The sequence below is a fragment of the Hylaeus volcanicus genome, chromosome 4, assembly GCF_026283585.1.
Source record: "Hylaeus volcanicus isolate JK05 chromosome 4, UHH_iyHylVolc1.0_haploid, whole genome shotgun sequence".
NCBI lineage: Eukaryota > Metazoa > Arthropoda > Insecta > Hymenoptera > Colletidae > Hylaeus > Hylaeus volcanicus.
Window position 1 is genome coordinate 8,992,612 of NC_071979.1, and position 17,619 is coordinate 9,010,230.

The following is a 17,619-nucleotide window of genomic DNA, read 5'->3' on the forward strand; positions in this document are numbered from 1 at the left end:
GAAATATTTACATAAACAGAGAATGTAAATAAAAATTCAAAATTGAAGATTTCGAAGTTCGTATGTAAAATGAAATTGATTATGATCTGTTTATTATTGAAATAGAATTGGAAAATATGTCATAACTATAAAGACATGCTTGGATAACTAAATATTGATTTTTATTCGATTATAGAGGCATTTTATTTCAATAAGAATCAAATTCAATGCAACGATGGAAATTTTAAAATGTAAAATAAAAAATAAATAAGGGTGTTTCATATTACATTTAATATAAAATGTTCTTTTCGCTTATGAATTTAATGTAAAATATGTTATTGCTGCAGAATTTGAAAATAGCTTTATTAATTATTTCATTATTTTAGTCATTTTGTATAAACCGCGTAATTAAAACTAGAATTGACGTTATATTTTATATTTTACAAACCTCCAGTTGCGTTTTATTTGACAGTTATCGAAGCTGAAAATAAAATTCAATATTCGTTCATTTTATACACACAATATCGTTCACAATTCCACTTCAGTAACAAATTAATTGCCGTCAATGTCAATTTATACACGAATTCTATCGGACACTCTTACATAGAAATTTTTACTGAAATTCTCCATTGTAACAAAAATTTGTAATATTTTATTATTACAATTTCTGACCGAACAAAGTGTCATTATATTCTATTGTGAAATCAACTTGACGAATTTGAATGTAAATTTGATTCTTTAGAGGTATTTAGAGGTTCTGAAGATAACTCAAAGGCAAGATTCAAAACGTAGTAAAAGTTGTTCACTTTAAAAGACTGTCAAATATTAGTTTGTATTATTATATAATTATGCCATTACAACCCTGGCGTGGATTGTTCATAGACTATGGATTTTATGCATTGAAAGCATAGAATATACTTAGAATATTTCATAATTTAATAACAATATTCAAATTAAATTCCATATAAATCCAATCATTCTGCCACAAATGCATAAAATTCGCAGCCCACTTGAAAAGTTAAGATCTACAGACAAACTATATACAGGGTGTGCGTCGCCACGATACCTACGATTTTTCAGGCATTTTCAAGAAATTGACGAAAAAATCTCTGGACAAAAGTTCATAGTGAACTAAATACTAATTAACGTTTGCCAGTTGCTCGTGGAATGATTGAAAATACTTGAAAAATCGTGCAGGCCATTACGATGAACACCCTGTAGATGTCGGAAAAACATTGCTTTCTGGCACTGTACCATCGCAAACAAAATTATTAATGAATATCTCGGGCGAGCTGCCGCTGGTATCGAAATTATTCAGCGATCATTCAATTCCGGCACAGGGTTACCGCTTTAGACGAGCGAATTTCCCAGATTTTACTGATAGGTGAAGCGCTATAGCACGCCAAAGTTTCGAGAATAACTTGAACTCGCCGTTGCTCAGTATTTCCGACGATATGGCGACCAAAGAGGGACTTAATGCTACTCTATAGAGCCTCCTGAGAGCAGAGGGTCGTGAAAAATTCAAGAACACTTTAAATTTCCGAGTCGCGACCAGCACATAATGCGCGCCGCGGCGTACAAGTTTAATGACAAAAGTCATCCCTGAACTTCGCGTCCCTTTAGACGATTATATAAAAATTTTAGGTTGCGTTCGCGCACTGCTCCGTGCCCGTGCTTTCTGCATAATTAGCCTGCGGAAATTACCGGATATCTGGGTCGGACACGAGACAGGCGAACGGAACACGATGCGACCGTAGTTTTTTACATGCTGGGCTCGATACACGTGTCTATCTCGAATCGAATCCCACGATATCGCATAAGCTCGTGGGTTTGGTAATTAAAATTGGTCTCATAGATTAACTCATGCAGAGTTAATATATCGGAATCCTCAGAATTCCAATAAAAAAAAAAAAAAATAATTTAATATATATAATTTTTTTCAAGCATCATCTCCCAATTCCACAGATTCTAATAAAACATATGTTGTAAAATAGCATCCAAATATTTCACGAACAACCTATGGTAATTGTGACAGAAGAATATTAAAGAAAACCGAGAGAAATCATTTATTTTGTGTTTCAATATTTCCATTACGAGACTGTGCAATACTCTTTTGGAATATTATTTTTCATGGACATGAAACGAAATATTACATCCAATCGGCCTTTCGATATTTCAATTACTTTGACCCGAATTTCACGGAGAACGTAACAGTAAAACTCGAAAGTGATCGCTTTATGTAGGATAGCTGCAATTAACCACAAACGAAGTGATCAAATGGCTCGGAACTGGAGCGAATAAAATTCGAGATGATCCTTTTAAAGCTTCTACCAGACTCGAAACGCAGTATTAAAAGTGTATGCGTTCACCATCGGCAAGATAACGATCGGTCGTAATCGGTATTGGATATACACTATGGTATTCGCCAATAAAACTCACTTTTCAGAGACTTATGCAATCGTATTAACAAAGAAGTTTGTATGTATAAAAATAAATAAATGAGGGAGATAATTAAAGGATTAAGTAAGCCATTTATTTTTTGTATGCCATCTTAGGAGTAAATATGTATAACTTGTAAGCGTAGACACTCAAATTCGAACTTAAATAAAAATTGGGATGGCTGAATGTCTTCCTTGACAAAGAAAGAAAATGTTACGTCAAAAAACCTAATGCACCTGGCAGAGACAATGTAAAAAAAATACTCTTGCAACAGCTGTCGGGAGGCTTACTTGTTACAGCTCTCACACGAGATTAAGAATGTAGATCCCATCAAACAAGAAAAGTTTCCTATCCGGTAACCGGGCGAAGAATTAATTATAACTAACAACCCTCCAGCGATGCGGGTAAATATTACCTCAATATCGTCTTCGTTCCCGCGCTGAACATTATATTAATTATGCACGAAACATTACCTGTGCCGCATAAAAATGTCCAAGTTTAATCACAGAAGAAATATTGCCCCAACAGCATTCCGGCGCTCGCCAATCAACGCTAATGAAAAGGACAAAGAAAATTCGAAACCGCGATCCAGTTTCATTGGCCACGTTGCGAACGCTTCGCATTAAAGCTACGAAAGACCAACTTGCAAAGTCATACTGAAACTCACATGAAAACCTATACACACACACGCTGGAGCCAAGTACGAAGCTAGCCAAAGTCAAACATTCAAATTCTCTAACGATTTTAGTCCAAAACCCCGAGGGATAATCTGCAGCGCACTATACTAGGCTGTTCCCAAACTCAAACTCAAAAAGGAATGGTATAGTTGCGTTCTTATTATTAACGCTTTGCTGGCTTTGTTTACATGATCTGATGTCCCTATGCGCAACCTAAAAGCATTTATCAACAAATTACGAGGCTTTGAACTCTGAAGTTTGAATATTAATCGTGAAAATTGCTTGATTATTCAAAATAAAAGCATCCATAATTATTCGTAGTCCCCCCAAGCTTTGAATTTAAAATAAAACTCTCGACCTGAATATTTCAATTCCCCCCCAAGAGTTATGAAAAGTGGTTTCGTAAAAATTAAGTCAGGTTATCTCGTCAATAATTTTCTTGAAAAATAAGTGTCCTGAAATTAAGCTTCCCCTGAATTTCATATTCTAAATTTACTTGCAATTTTTAAAAAATTGTATATGATAACAACAAGAAATGTTGATAAATAATTAAAAGTTCTACAAGAAAATTATCGTTGAAAGAGATTAAGCGAAAACGAATATTTTTCTTTAATTTAGAAAGAAATATCTAGAAAAATTAAGCAAAAGTTTCAATCACATGGTGATTGCTGACTGCTATTTCAATATTGTGTCATCCTCAAAGTCAATACTGAATACCATTATGCAGATATGCATAGAATCACGGGACGAGCTACCGCCCACTGACTGTACTATGAAAACACCGCCAGCACAATCCAACGGAATTTTGAAAAAGGAAATTCTACCGCAATACTTCGCAGCGAATATTGAACAAATTTCCGTAGAAGGATTTCAATATTCAACGATAATCCGTTTCGTATACCGCCGAGGATTGAAACGGAAGAGAAAAACGTTTGGTTCTCATTGATTCGACCGGTTCGTCCAAAAAAGAAATTAACAGAGAGACGAATAATACATCACTGAAATGTTCGACACATCGTTTAAATATTATTTTTTTTTTTTTAAGGAGCTCGTCTTTAAACTAAACGATATCTTTAGAAATATATAAAATGAAACATCTACAGTGTAAGTTAATGTGGTTTTTTGTTTTAAATAAGAATTTAATATTACACCAACCATGTGTTTTTAACAACGAACTATAAAAATGAGTATTTACATTTAGCTGTTAAAGGTTCTTTTCACAACCTGGCCGAGTTCTGATTAATAAAAAAAAGCGTGATCAGGGGTGATTGTCGTAAAAAGAATGTTCCCTGGAATAGTATCTTCTCACATGAACAGGGCAGTAACAATTCGGAATCCAGACAGTAGGCAAACATGAGAGCACGTGTACTTACCGTGCTCAGGGTAAATTCTAAATATAACAGAAGTTAGCTGCGGAACGGTACGCTATGTAGAATTAGTTCCTTAATAATGAACGCTTTGCAGGCATTAAGGATTCAGGAGCATCCCCTCGAGAATACGCGGTCGTAATACCGCTTCTGAAAATTTCATTTGCCAATAGACCGAGCTCGGTCCGCCGGTCTTTGGGCCTTTCAAGACCTCTCAATATTCAAAAGTCGATCCCCATGCGCTATTGGCATCCACCTAGTTCATCAAATCTGTCGTCGAATGAATCGAGAGGTCAAATTCTTAACAACATGGAAGATCAACGAACCACGACGGATTTCCTGTTGCTCGATGGTATTTACGGTAATCAAATGGAAGTTATAAATTGTGGTCGTTTAATTAGAAGAACTAGGACGACAGTTTGCACATCCTTACACAGGGAAGAACTTTCGAAGAATTAAGAGGCCTTGCGATTGATTCATTCTACGAGAAGTAAATGTTAAACGACACGATTCTCATTTTGAGGTCTCTGCGAGTAACGATCAATTAATGCAAATGATTCGAAAACAATGTTATCAAAGCGACGCAACTATCAGAATAATTAAATACATTAATTATGGAAAATTATTCATGCAAACTGGTAGTACGAGGTACTGATGGCTTATTAATCTCTTGATACAATGATTGTGGCGATTGAATTTGTGGTATTTTAATATTAATCTCAATTCTGTCCCTGCTCCAAATGTTCATCGTTAAATATCGTGTGCACTCAGACAAAGCCTGATGAAACACAAAACTTGTATATACCGAAGATGTACGATTATCGCTAGTATTATTAATAGAATGCCACCCACGCATATGCTAGCATAAGGGAGCACGCAAGGGTAACGTACTTCATCTATCGTGAAGAGTGGGTACAAGTAAAACGATGAAAGTAATTAGTTTCATCGCGATGTTGTAATCAGTGTTTGAAATGAACGTTTGCATATTCATGTGCCGTGTACAGCGGGTGGACCGGTGTAATAAATTATTATTCCCTAGTTAATTAATCCGCACAGAATCCCCACTTAATTAAACTACACAAATGGAAAATAAATCTGGGGAAGCTTGCATAACACACTGATTGCGTCTACGATCGACTTCTGAGTCGAGAAGTCTGGTTCAAATACAGTGAATCTCTATGAAAAGGGCCTCAATTATACGTCATTTCATTAAGGGAGTATTCTTAATGGCGATTAGGAAGAAAGGTATTGTTTGGAAAATTGTTTTTAAGAGAATAATAATCGCGAGAATTGTAGTTTGAATCTAGTATATAGAAATAGATGTAATTATTTTTATTTCTATAGATTTTAAAGTGATACAGTCTACCTATTTGCCATTAGGCAGCAGACACTTGAATCAATCTTATCGAAGAGTCCAGCATTCCAAAAATCATTCTATCCCGCTAGAAATACTTCTTTTGTACTATTTTTAAAAATAAAACTAGCCCAACCTAGGTCTCCGTAAACCTCTCATTTATTATTCACAGCACGGTGAATTGCGAACGTATTATGCCTATTCCGGCATTTTCAACGAGTACCAAGCAGCCCGGGCATCGATCACAACAACAAAAATCCTTGAAAGGGGAAATTGAACTCGTGATTTCTCGCGGGAACGGCGCCTGAAAGTGTTACTTTTATCGCTGAAACGTGTTCGGTGTACAAGGTTCGCGAGCACTCTCCCTGGGCTTTGTATATGCAACAAAAAATGGATAAGAGTATCGACAGTTTGTAACGCGCTGTATCAAGTGGGATGCGAAACTGGAACCCGGGAAAATTGCTGGAAAGTTTCCCCGGATGTCTTCGACAAAAGTTCCGCGCTCACGTGTTCGCATTAATGTTAAACAACGCTTCAAGTTGAGGTCTACCGAGAGTGCACGAACATCGTCGAAACGTCGATATCGGCGGTAATAAATTCTAGCGATACGTCGCGCGCTTGTATTTGGATTGTATAACATAATTCCACGTGCTCTCGACTAGCATCCTTTACATAACTTTCTTGATTTTATATGGTATATCGAAAATGTTAAATAAAGGATGCTGGTTGCGTTCTCGTTATCGTCATATTTATATTTTAATTATTTGTAGACATAGAAAACATTTAATTCATACATTCAAACACCCATTTTTGATGTATTATTTAACTATGAAATCCCGAAAATTCCAAGCGCAAGCTTCTCTTATCAATACTACTCTCTGCTCTCATATTTATTTCAATCCTTCATCTGGCAAGTGTCGACTTTAATTTCAATTTTGGAATAGCGAAGAATCGAGGCGCCAATAAAACAGCCAAGCGCAACAGTTTACACGCGTGAAAAGGAAATAGGAAAGCGTCAATTAAACGACGTACTCCCCCGTACGCTTTGACGCAATTCCGCGAAAATGTCACTTTCACCCATAGCGTACCCGAACGGAACGAGTATCGCGTTCCACGCTTATTCCCAGCGCTGGTAATTCGATTGCGAGTCTTCGTTATCCGAGGAGCTAACCGGAAATAGCCCGTTCGAAGCGTAAAACTGCAACTGCATTTTCTCGCTGGCGATGAAAAGTCTCGTTCGACGTGTTTCAATTGCCAGCGTATTGTGCACCGCAACGATCAATCGTTTCGGGGGATGAACGGACGATTTTCATCGGGTACCAGGTGGAGATCGTAGCGAAAGGCGCGAACAAGTGACACCTAGTCTTTTTCGCCGACTAGTCAAATAAAATGAAGAATTTTCTTCCGAAACGGTTTCTCTCGAAGTATGTCTACGATTTATCTTGTCACTTTTTAGGTACTCTTTTATTATTGTAAGTTTCGAGACAATTTTTACGATTTCTTCTGAACTTTTCTCTTTTAAAGACAACTTTTTTATATGGAACTTCTAATCATATATCAGCATTTATTGTTATTCCCATTATTCACACTTTTCAACTCATTTCTAACTTTCACTTATAGACTGAAAAAACAATAAACGATGCAGATTTTGTGTACCTCTGGCGTATAGCCACCGCGTATCGTCGTTGAATTTATTTACGTGAATCGAATGGTCCGTTTCGCGGCGACGAGAGCACAAAACAAGCATTTAACCTTAGGATTTTCGCCAAATTTAACTTCTGGAATCGTTTCAACTCCTTATAAATAAAATGTAATCGTGGTAGAAACAGATTAATTAAATAGAATACTTTATGATTTTAAAAAAGTTTAAGAAAATAGCTGAATAAAAATATGCGACTATTTTCTTGAACTAACGTTGTTTAAAAAAAAAACACAACTAGAAAGAACATTGCAAGCTCTTGATTGTAAATCGTTTAAAAATAAATAGGTAAAAACTATAAAAACACTCATTTTTTGTTTTTATTCAAATTTAGTGTATACAAAAAAGGAGAACAGGTGATATCTGTCGAAAAAGTAAAAATGTTGATGTACTTGATAGCGTGCAATCATCCACCGAATAAATTTGTCGAAAGGATCGTGTTTCGACAAGGAACGACGGCCGCAAGAGAATATCGAGGCTTCTAGAATATTGAAATAATTTTTCCCTCGTCGACTTCCGAGAGGGACGAGTTCGCAAACTTCCAATAGTTCGTGGCGAGCTGGCTCGATGGAATTAAAATTGACGAAACAGCGAAGTCTCCGAGAAAGAAGCACGGCGAAGTTTAATCTCTGCGCAAATCCCCGCCGAAAGTTAACTTCGAAACGATTACCCGTGATTTAATTATACCTGCAAAGATACTCCTCCGCTAACGTTAACTCCATTCATGCTTCACGATTGATATGAAGATCATACATATTGACACTGTAAAATTATAGTGAAAATTTGAGAATAAGCGGAAATTTGATACTCATAACAACAGATATATATACTTTTGGCTAAAATAACGTATCTTTAATTATCGATGCTTGTATTAAAAGGCAAAATTTCGTAACAGAGTTATCAGTTCAAGGATTTTAACATAATTTACTGAATTTTGCCTGGCAAGATAAAAACCGTTCTTTGTGTTCTTCGTAAACAATTTATGCTAACAGCAGCTTCAAAGTGCCCTATTAAAACCTCGACTGTTTTTTAAAAAAATACCCAAAGACTTTCGTGCTAAGTGACCTTTAATTTTTAATAATCTCGCTTTGAATACATTTTCCGCGTTAACTTTACAATATTCTATCGATTCCACAGCATCAATATTTTCTCCTACCTCTGTTAGTTTTTTTGATATATTTGAGCATGCATTTGTACTTCGTCTACAATTGTGACAGTAGAAGTGGAGAGCTGCAAAACAAAACACACACAATTCTGTTCACCCTCCATTCTGAACATTTTCATCCCTGAACGCGTCTAATATTTCTCATTGCTCTATCCAATGTGCACAGTTCCATACGAATCGACGTGATTACGGTCGAGTGGTGTCCCTTACGAGACTTCTATTTCGATACCGTCGTGTCGCGCTGGCAAATGTCACCAAGCTGTAATCTAGCAATTTTACAAGCTGGTGGTTATCTAAACGAACTCTCCCATTCGTTTCGAAATGCCGTCGCAACGGTGCCCCGCGTCCCGTAACTTCGTTCAGGTCGCGGAGAATTTCATTTAACGATTCTTTTTCCTACCAGAGAACGTAGTACGTGACGAGTTTATTATTGTCATCTTGGCCTTATCGAAACTTGTGCTCGCAACTTTTACATCCCCCCCGCGATGATGTACTTACCAACCCGCCCCGTGCTTTTACTCGAGTACCGTCACCCTTCTATCAGGAGTCATAAACGGATGACCTGCTAGCATTGTTATCGTCGTCGAAACGTGTCATTAAACTTGGCGATTATCGAAAAGCACCGGGTGTATAATACCGAAAGGAACTTGGAATTTTCATCCGTTTTTCATCGAATTATACCGTAGGAGCTTTGGAAGATTGTTAACCTCCCAGAGGAGGGATATCGTTAACCTCTCGAAGAGCAAACTACCGATGAAAAGTTTAAAATTAATGGCTCTTCTTTCGTGCATACGTAAACGCTTTAGGGGAAATATTGGCTTTGCATATTAATTGGGGATTATCTCAAGATAGTTTCTGATGAAATTTATAATTATATTTGGAGTTTTATAACATTTTTTTTTTTTTGGCAAAAGGCTGTTGGGTATGTGCAAACATGGCTTTGATATCATTCGAGGTAGACATAAAATTGGATGATATCGAAGTGAACCAATCATGAAACAAACTTAACCCTCCTACATTTATTTTGAAGTTGAATTCTTCTCAACTGTCTTCGAGAGTGTCATAAAAATTATCGTTTTAAATAACCACGTATCAGTTCTTTCTGCATTCCAAAATCGTAAATCAATTTCGCACTCCACCGGAGAAATCCACTGGTCAATTACCTGGTCACGTAACTCAGGTTGCAACGACGAGGCGAAACGAATCGTCGGTATTAAAAACGATAGACGAAGAAAAAGGAAACGTGACGTGGAAAAAATGATGGAGGACGCGTATCTAGGGGTTGGGGGGAGCGGACAAATTGAATTTAATCCCTGTATCGTAGTTCGACGTAACAACGGTAATAAAAATCTCGTTATCCGACTTCGCTTGGCTCGCTGAAGGACGGAACTTTCGTTTTAGAAGCTCAACGTTTAACCAACTTCTGTCCGTGCCACAATGAACACCGCGCGTCGGTGCGCTTCAATTAGACGCGTCGGAGTTCTAATCAATTTCCCTCTTGGATCATTGACGTCTTGATCTTCCCGAAATAGAAGAGCCCGAGAGAGCGAGTTACTCGTCCGAGCACAAAAGACGCCGATATCGAGGCCTCCCGTAAACGTACCAGACAGCAAAATTAAATTGACTTCGATTAAACACACCACGCGTGAACTTTTCCGAAGGGTGAGCCGCATGGCGCGACGATGGAGAACTCGTTGGCATAGGAAGGCCGCGGGTCACCTCGCGAGCCTGAATAGTAGACGAACAATCAATTTTATAGACAGTATAAAGATCAAAGGGCAAGCGTTGCTACTCAATCGGATCAAGAGAGAATAATGTAGGTATACTCGTGTTTGCTGAACATTTGGTGTGTATACTTAGTCTGTAGAAGTAACGATGGGTTCTCGACCCTCTGCTTTGGGTCTTTTTTGAAGACTCTGGACTTGTTCATTGAAAGCTTGCGATTTTAGAGTCTCTGTGAACTCCTAACGTACAAGAAATGCATTTCTGAGCAATTGTCTCTTGGTGGAAGTAATATTAAGAAGTAGTTTCGAGCTCGTAGCGTGCAGAAATTCATTGATTTGATAATTATTTACTAAAAGAAAGCATAGTTTCATAAATTAATAACGGAGAAGCTACACATTGGACACAAATATGCAAAAAGACCGCAACTAACGTCCCAAAAGCTCGCAAATTCCCCATTCCTGCCCTAACGGAACGCAAACGTTTCACAAGAGAAACTTGTCTCCTTCCTCTTCCCAGAGATGAACAAAATTCCTGTCCGGAAGTTTCGAATAACGAATAAAAGATAAACAACTGTTCACTCGCTGCTCGTCAAGTGAAAATTAGTATTTGAATTTGTACTCCAGAATGAAATTAAATAATTCTAAAGGGACATCTGACAATTTAACTTGTACTTAAAATATTGAACGAATAATTTTACAATAGTAAATTTACTATCTATATGCTACCTAAATAAAACTAGCGAATGAAATACCTGATATTTGTTGAGCGAAAGAGGAATTACGAACTAAGTCTTCTATAAATTAAATTAGATTTCCATCGCGCAAACAATCATCAACGGAATCTTTTAACGAGGATAGCTACTAATTCTAAGTTAAGAAAGAATTCATGAACTGGAAACTCTCATAAACTAGACAAGAATGCACGAGATCGAGCGAAGGATGCCGATATTAAAAGACGTTTTCATCGAGATTCTATGAAGCACTCGTGGCATTAGAAAAATGGATTATTAATAGTTCAAGATAAACTAGAAATTTAATTCCAAGCAATTAGATGAACCTGTGAAATATTATTCTTTAATTAACGATGTTTAAATTATTCTAAAAAATACAGTACGGCATTACTGAAAAAAACAACACACTTTAATGGCTGAAATGTTATATCAATCGAACAAATTATCAGTCTGTATTTTTTTTTTATCTGGAAAATGGAGCGATCGTTATCAGAAAAGTGAATGCTTTGTTATTTGAAAGTTCCATTACTCGAACAGTTTTGTTTCGTATTAGTGGAAACTGTACCTTTTAAAAAGAAAATCAGAAGGATCTCGATTAAACGGAGATTCGATGTTACAATTTCACGAGTATCCGAGCATCTGTTATCCGAGGTATCGATTATCCGACGTATCACAAGTCTGACGATATACGATCGTCTCGCATGACGCTCTTTTGTTTAGATATAAAATTAATTGGTTCTCGAATCAACTCTATGTGTTATATTATTATATGAAATTAATAGAAATGCAAACTCCTACACCGTAATCGTACATCAAAATCCTGTTACATACATAAAAGTATAATAAAAACTTGACATGTAAAATTAATTGTCGAGTGACCAGTAGACCTAATAGAATTTAATAAAAGATCGTTTTGCTTTATTATAGATTTATTGAATAATACAAAAATCATATTTATTTCAAACTTTTGAATAAAATAGCGATGCTGGAGCGAAGCTTTAAAATTTTTATAGCTACAAAATCAATATGTTAAGGCACTTGTACGCGTATGTATACGTGCCGTGGAGTGGAGACTGTGCTGCGACACTTATCGACTAATCAAAGTGTTAACACTAGAACTGCCGACAGTCGACGCACGTCAATTATTTCTCTATTATTCAATATATAAATAATAAACTCCAGGAAACGGATCTTTTATTAATTCAATTGTTTTCGAACAAAAACATTGTTGAATATAAATAAAAACTTTTGATTCTCACGCGTCCAAAGTGGCCTCCCTCGATACTTGGCACGCTCTCGCTCGTCATTGGAAATCACGTATCGTATATCAACACAATCCAGCACATCCCCCGGTTAAATACGTTAAATTACTCAAAGTGTATCCGTTAGATAAACAACAAAACATCGAAAACAGCAACGGAAGCACAAAGGAAGAGGCACAAACGAAAAAACAACGTCAACGAGACAAAGAGTGAAAGAAAAAGGAGTCAGAAGCGTTTCACTTAGAATCGAGCAAAAGTGAACAAGGCGGTCGCGCGAGGGACATTGAAAAAAATTCAAAGTATTCGGAACAAGGGTCTTGCTCCATTCACCAGACGTACCCACCCTCTTGTAGGTCGAGCCTCGGTGCCAGGCAGCAGAGCAGTGTACCTCGTCTGCGCCTCGGTGGGCAGAACGATATCGACGCTCTTCGAGCGTATACTCTGCTGAGGTACAGCCAAGGTGTCCGCGTCCTCCACGTTCCCATTCTTGTTGTTGAAGCAGGAGTCCACGGAGGCTGCTCGGTCTCTCTTAAGCTCGGGGACCGTCAGGAAGATGTCCCTGACGACGAACTTGCACTTGCTGGCCCCAAGATTATCATCTTCGTCGTCGTCGTCGTCGTCGTCGTCTGGTTTCTCCTCTTCCTCCGTCGAGCTGACCAGCGTGGGCAGCTCGACGGGATACGAGGTCAGGGCCTCCTGTCGCGACAACTTAGGGGAGGCGATCGACCTTCTGCGTTGTCTCTCCGGAAATAACCCACCCGTGAACTCTCTGCTATCGACGTTCTCCTCCTGTACGACTTGAGGGACGACTTGGTGAACGACTTCCGTTACAGCAGGAGGCTCCGCGTTCCGAACCTCCGGCTCTTTTTCAGGAAACGTCATCAGGGTGACTCTGATCTCAGGGCTACCCTCGCTCTTGGGATCCAACTCGGAGTCCTCGTCGTCCGAGGTGTCATCCGCGTCCTCGGCCACCTCGTCCTCCCTGGACGAGGGGTCGTCGTCGTCCCTGCTGGAGTAGAGGCTCTTGTACTCCTCGACGCAGGCACAGTGATAACAACCGGAGACCTGAATAGTCGGCGTCTCCGGGCGTCGGACGCTGCTGAGGGATTGTTGGCTGGAGGACGAGCCATAACTTCTCTCGCAGACGTCGAAGCTCTTTGATCGTTGACCGCTCTGCAACTGTGGCACCCTAAGCGTCGCGGATCGTTTCCCGCGCGAAGAGTCCTGCGATCTAGCCGGCGAACAGGAGGAAGACGACGAAGAGGTCGTCCTGGTGGACCTGGCGTCCCGTACATCGTCTTGGCGTTTCGCTTCCAATTGGATCTCGTCGAACGAAGCCGATCTGACCTGCTTGGGCACCTCGAGGCTCGACTGCGACTTCATCTCGGCTCCCGTCGGGGTGCGCGACCTCTTGAAGGTCGAGCGCAGCCTCTGCATCCTCACTTGGCAGCTATCTGAAGTTTGACGCGTCTCCGTCGACGGATAACTCGTACCACGTCCACTGCGATCGTTCCTTTGTCAGCTCTCCCTCCTCTTCCTCCTCCTCCGTGTCACCTGCGCTACTCGAACCCCGATCCTCTCTCTTCTGAATGATCGTCGTCTCGCTGGGAAGCTCGATGACCTCGGTACACCTAGGCGACGAGGAAACCGCCTCGGACTCCCCGCGACCGCACCCTTCCTCCACCTTCGACTTAGCTGCCGGTCTGCAGCCCATCATAAGTGACCTCAACGCTCGTTATCGGGCTTGCCACGCCTTCGATTTAGCGAGATCCTTCGGCTGGAGATCGGGGGCGTCGCGAGATATGCTGGAACCAATTCTTCCCTTGCGCCAAGCTCGATCCCGTTTCAATTTTCCGCTGGGATTGCTTGCGGTGGAATTCGGAGAGGATTCGGTATACTTCACGATTGGTCTCTCGTTGGGTTACAGAGATGTCGCGAATCGGACATCCGTGATTGTCTACTGCTTGATCCGCTCCTAAAACGATCTTTTAAGAAACACGACCGGGCTACCCTGTTTCGGAATAATATTAAAATAGTACGAGGTGTCTGTTGGAGTTTCACCGCCCAAGAAGAGTTCAATTTTCGCCTCTTTACTACCGTAAGGAATCTCCGTCGCAGTTTATGAAAAAGTACCGTCGCGATGGCTCGCTTCGTCTCGAATATCCGGAGTTACCGGAGTCACTTCGACTCTGTTTACGTAGCTCGATCAATGTCTGTAATCCTGGGACCGTGACGCAGACACCGAGTCGCAAGGTCTCGCGTAGTCCACCTTCGACGGTGTCGGGGATCTATCGTTTGAAATTACATTCCGATCCGGGACATAGCCACGTGGAAACGACGTCCTCGAACCGCTCCTTTTCCAACTCGACGGAATTTCCTCGTCGCCGCTTCCGATGAACGCACTTTCTCGAATTAAACGCGCTGCCTCCGCCCGCGCTAGAAGATGAGCTTTATTCCCAGCTATTCCCCTTAATCGTCGGCTTCGCCTCGATGTAATCTCGCCACGGTTGGAGACGTTTACACACGTGGGAACACCGCGAGATCTTCTTTCAAGGGCAACTCGTTGTAAACGGATACTTCTGGGTGTTTCAGTGATCTTCTGTAACAGTTTTTATATACAGGCTTGGACAACGTCAGCTGAATGGTTCGATATTACGAAACCAGATCAATTCGGTTATTCGTTAACGTGTGCTTCGGGGTGTCTTGGTTACGTCTCACGGGTAATAAACGGTCGTGACGATTATTCTCTTAGAGTACTTCAAAGGCGACCAGTTTTATAACGAACAGACATTTCTGGATATTTTTTAGTGGTCGTCTATAGACACAGGGAATAAACAGTTCAAACGAATGTTCCACGCTGTGACGATTGTTTTCCTTGACTCCGACTTCTTCAAAGACAACCGATCTTATAATAAACAACTACTTCTGAATGTTTCAGTGGTCAACAGTTTTCATCCACACTTAAGTCTTGGATAATGTCACCATGCCGGGTTTTTCGATATTACGAAACCAAATCGATCCGTATATCCATTAGCGTTTGCTTCGGGTGTTTTGGTTAAATCTCACAGGTAATAAACAATTAGAAGCTCGATACCGCGACGATTACTCTCCTCGACTTCAAACCCTTCAAAGGAGACAAGTCAAACGTCCATTCCCTCGACACTCGAATCAAGCATGTACAAATTGGCACAAGGACGCGCTGATTACTCCGCTCCGGTCCAGGTGTCTTTGAAGTCAAAGGGATTACTCCCCGAATCTCCGGCGCGCGATGCTAAACGAATCTGGCGCGTTAATGGTCGAAATGTATCCACTCTGTCCGTGTACACAGCATCCGATGGTCAGAGACTGATACGTGGATCAAATGGAACGCACGCGAGAGCTGATCAGCCTCTGATACAAGGGCAAACTTCAAAAGCTCGAACCACCCCGTTGTACGGCTCTCTGGTCTGAAAGATAAGTGACGCCAATTAGCCTTTGGGAAGCTAACCGGGTCGTTCTCGAAGCCCTAACCCTCTCCCGCTTTCGTCAACGTTTAGAACCAACCACTCACGAGTTTGTTCCCGATATCTAACGGAGCCCTCGACGCTCCCGTTAATCTCTTCTGAAATCGCGACGGAGGATCTCGATCGATACGATCCTCGAGTGTTCCAGGGTCGACAGACCAGGATCGAGCGCGTTGGTCATCGACGCGTGAACCATAGTCGAAGGTCACGCGTCCACCAGGAACCGTCGACGACCTCGACGAACCTCGACGCACGTGAGGTCGTCGAACACCTCGACGAACTTTTGTCTCACTTTCTTCGCGACCACTTCTCCCTCTCGCGCGTCGTGACACTCTACTCTCGAGCAACTACCAGCATCGATCGAGCTTCCAGCACCGGTAACTTAATTTCTCAGCGACGCGCGGTAATCACGTCGATCGAAATCCCATAAAATTCCGACGATGGACAGGCTACGTCGAACGTGGTGGTCTCATGTGATCTCCATATCACTGCCGTCAAGGTTCCTCGGACGCCGGCTGGCTACCTTCGATTCGATCCAGCCGCGTGCTACCGAACTTTAAAGGGAAGCTGAAACGCATTCCAAACGTTTCAACGCAGGACGATTTTTTCCTTCGAAAGATTTGATAAGATTTGATAGGATTTGACAGAAAGTGACTCCGACTGCTACCCTCCGAATCTAGGATTAGCTTCGCTGTCTAACAGCAGCTTCGACGGTGTTGGGATGAGATTTCGACGTTCAGCGTTAACGGGAGTCGCGAGTCGACTTCCCACGCGAGCGACTAGTAGCTCCTCCTAGACGAGCATCGTCGCGCCGACGGGAATACCGTCGATCCGACGAAACGATCGCCGATCAACGGCCTCCGTCCTCGCGGAGCGTGCACGCGGACCGTATCGCGGCGTTTATCGTCTCGATCGCGACGCCGACCACGCGACGCGCCCGAACGTGATCTCGACCGATTCTCTATCGTTTCTTCTCTTGTTATTATTTGTTTCCGTTCGTTTTATTTGTTTTTGCAATCGATCACGAGAAGAGCGACCAAGAGGAGTCCCGACGAACGAGTACGCGTAGAGTGCCGTGACAGGGTAGACTGGTCGGACTAGTGACCAGGGCTCGGCAGTGCCGGATACCGCGAGAGGCAAAGTGGGGGTTAACACTGGGCTCTCGTCTTCCTCTAACCCTCGCGTTTACCCTCTTGCTCGCGCCCTCCTAGCCGTCGTCGGTCAGACATGCGCCCTCCCGACGGATCCCGTCTGTAACGTGCACACCCACACGGGAACGAGAAACACCGATGCCGCGAACGACGAATTGGAGATTGCGCTACGCGGCCGAGTATCGGGGAAAACGTGTGACGCAGGAAGGGCAGACACGTGTGTGGAGGGCCTCTCACCCGCTCCTACGGGAGAGATATTCCGTCGACTACGACGGGGCTGGATGGCTTTCCTTCTTCTTTTTTTCCCTCCCGATATCTGCGAACCTCCGCCTTTGTCTGTCGACGCGGACCGTGAATTTCTGAGACGTTGCCACCCGCTTCCGGGTGGCCGCGACCTGATCTTTCGACGATGTTTGAGGAACCTTTCCGACGGGGAGATCGTTAGGGTCGAGTCGGGTTTGCCAGTGATTGATTGATTTTAATTTCGTCCGGTTGTTACCTGCGCGTATTTGTGTAACGCGAGTCAATTTCGCGCCCGAGAGACTTCCCGATGCTCGATCGTTAGAAC

The 17,619-nt window shown here is 41.5% G+C and overlaps 1 protein-coding gene across 4 annotated transcripts in view; it reads right to left on the reverse strand.

The window, feature by feature from the left end:
- The window catches only part of LOC128874966 (eye-specific diacylglycerol kinase), a 52,879-nt gene extending 35,551 nt beyond the window's left edge, over positions 1–17,328 (reverse strand). For 3 of the 4 annotated variants that reach the window (XR_008456720.1, XR_008456719.1, XM_054120200.1), the window contains exon 1: positions 12,741–17,326. Coding sequence is in view for 2 of the 4 variants with exons in the window: in XM_054120200.1 (XP_053976175.1) it covers positions 12,741–13,834 (1,094 nt within the window). In the remaining 2 variants the exon portion in view is untranslated. Of the gene's footprint in view, positions 1–12,740 lie in introns of all 4 variants that reach the window. The other variant, XM_054120199.1, reaches the window with a different exon arrangement.
- Between the last annotated feature and the right edge of the window lie 291 nt (positions 17,329–17,619).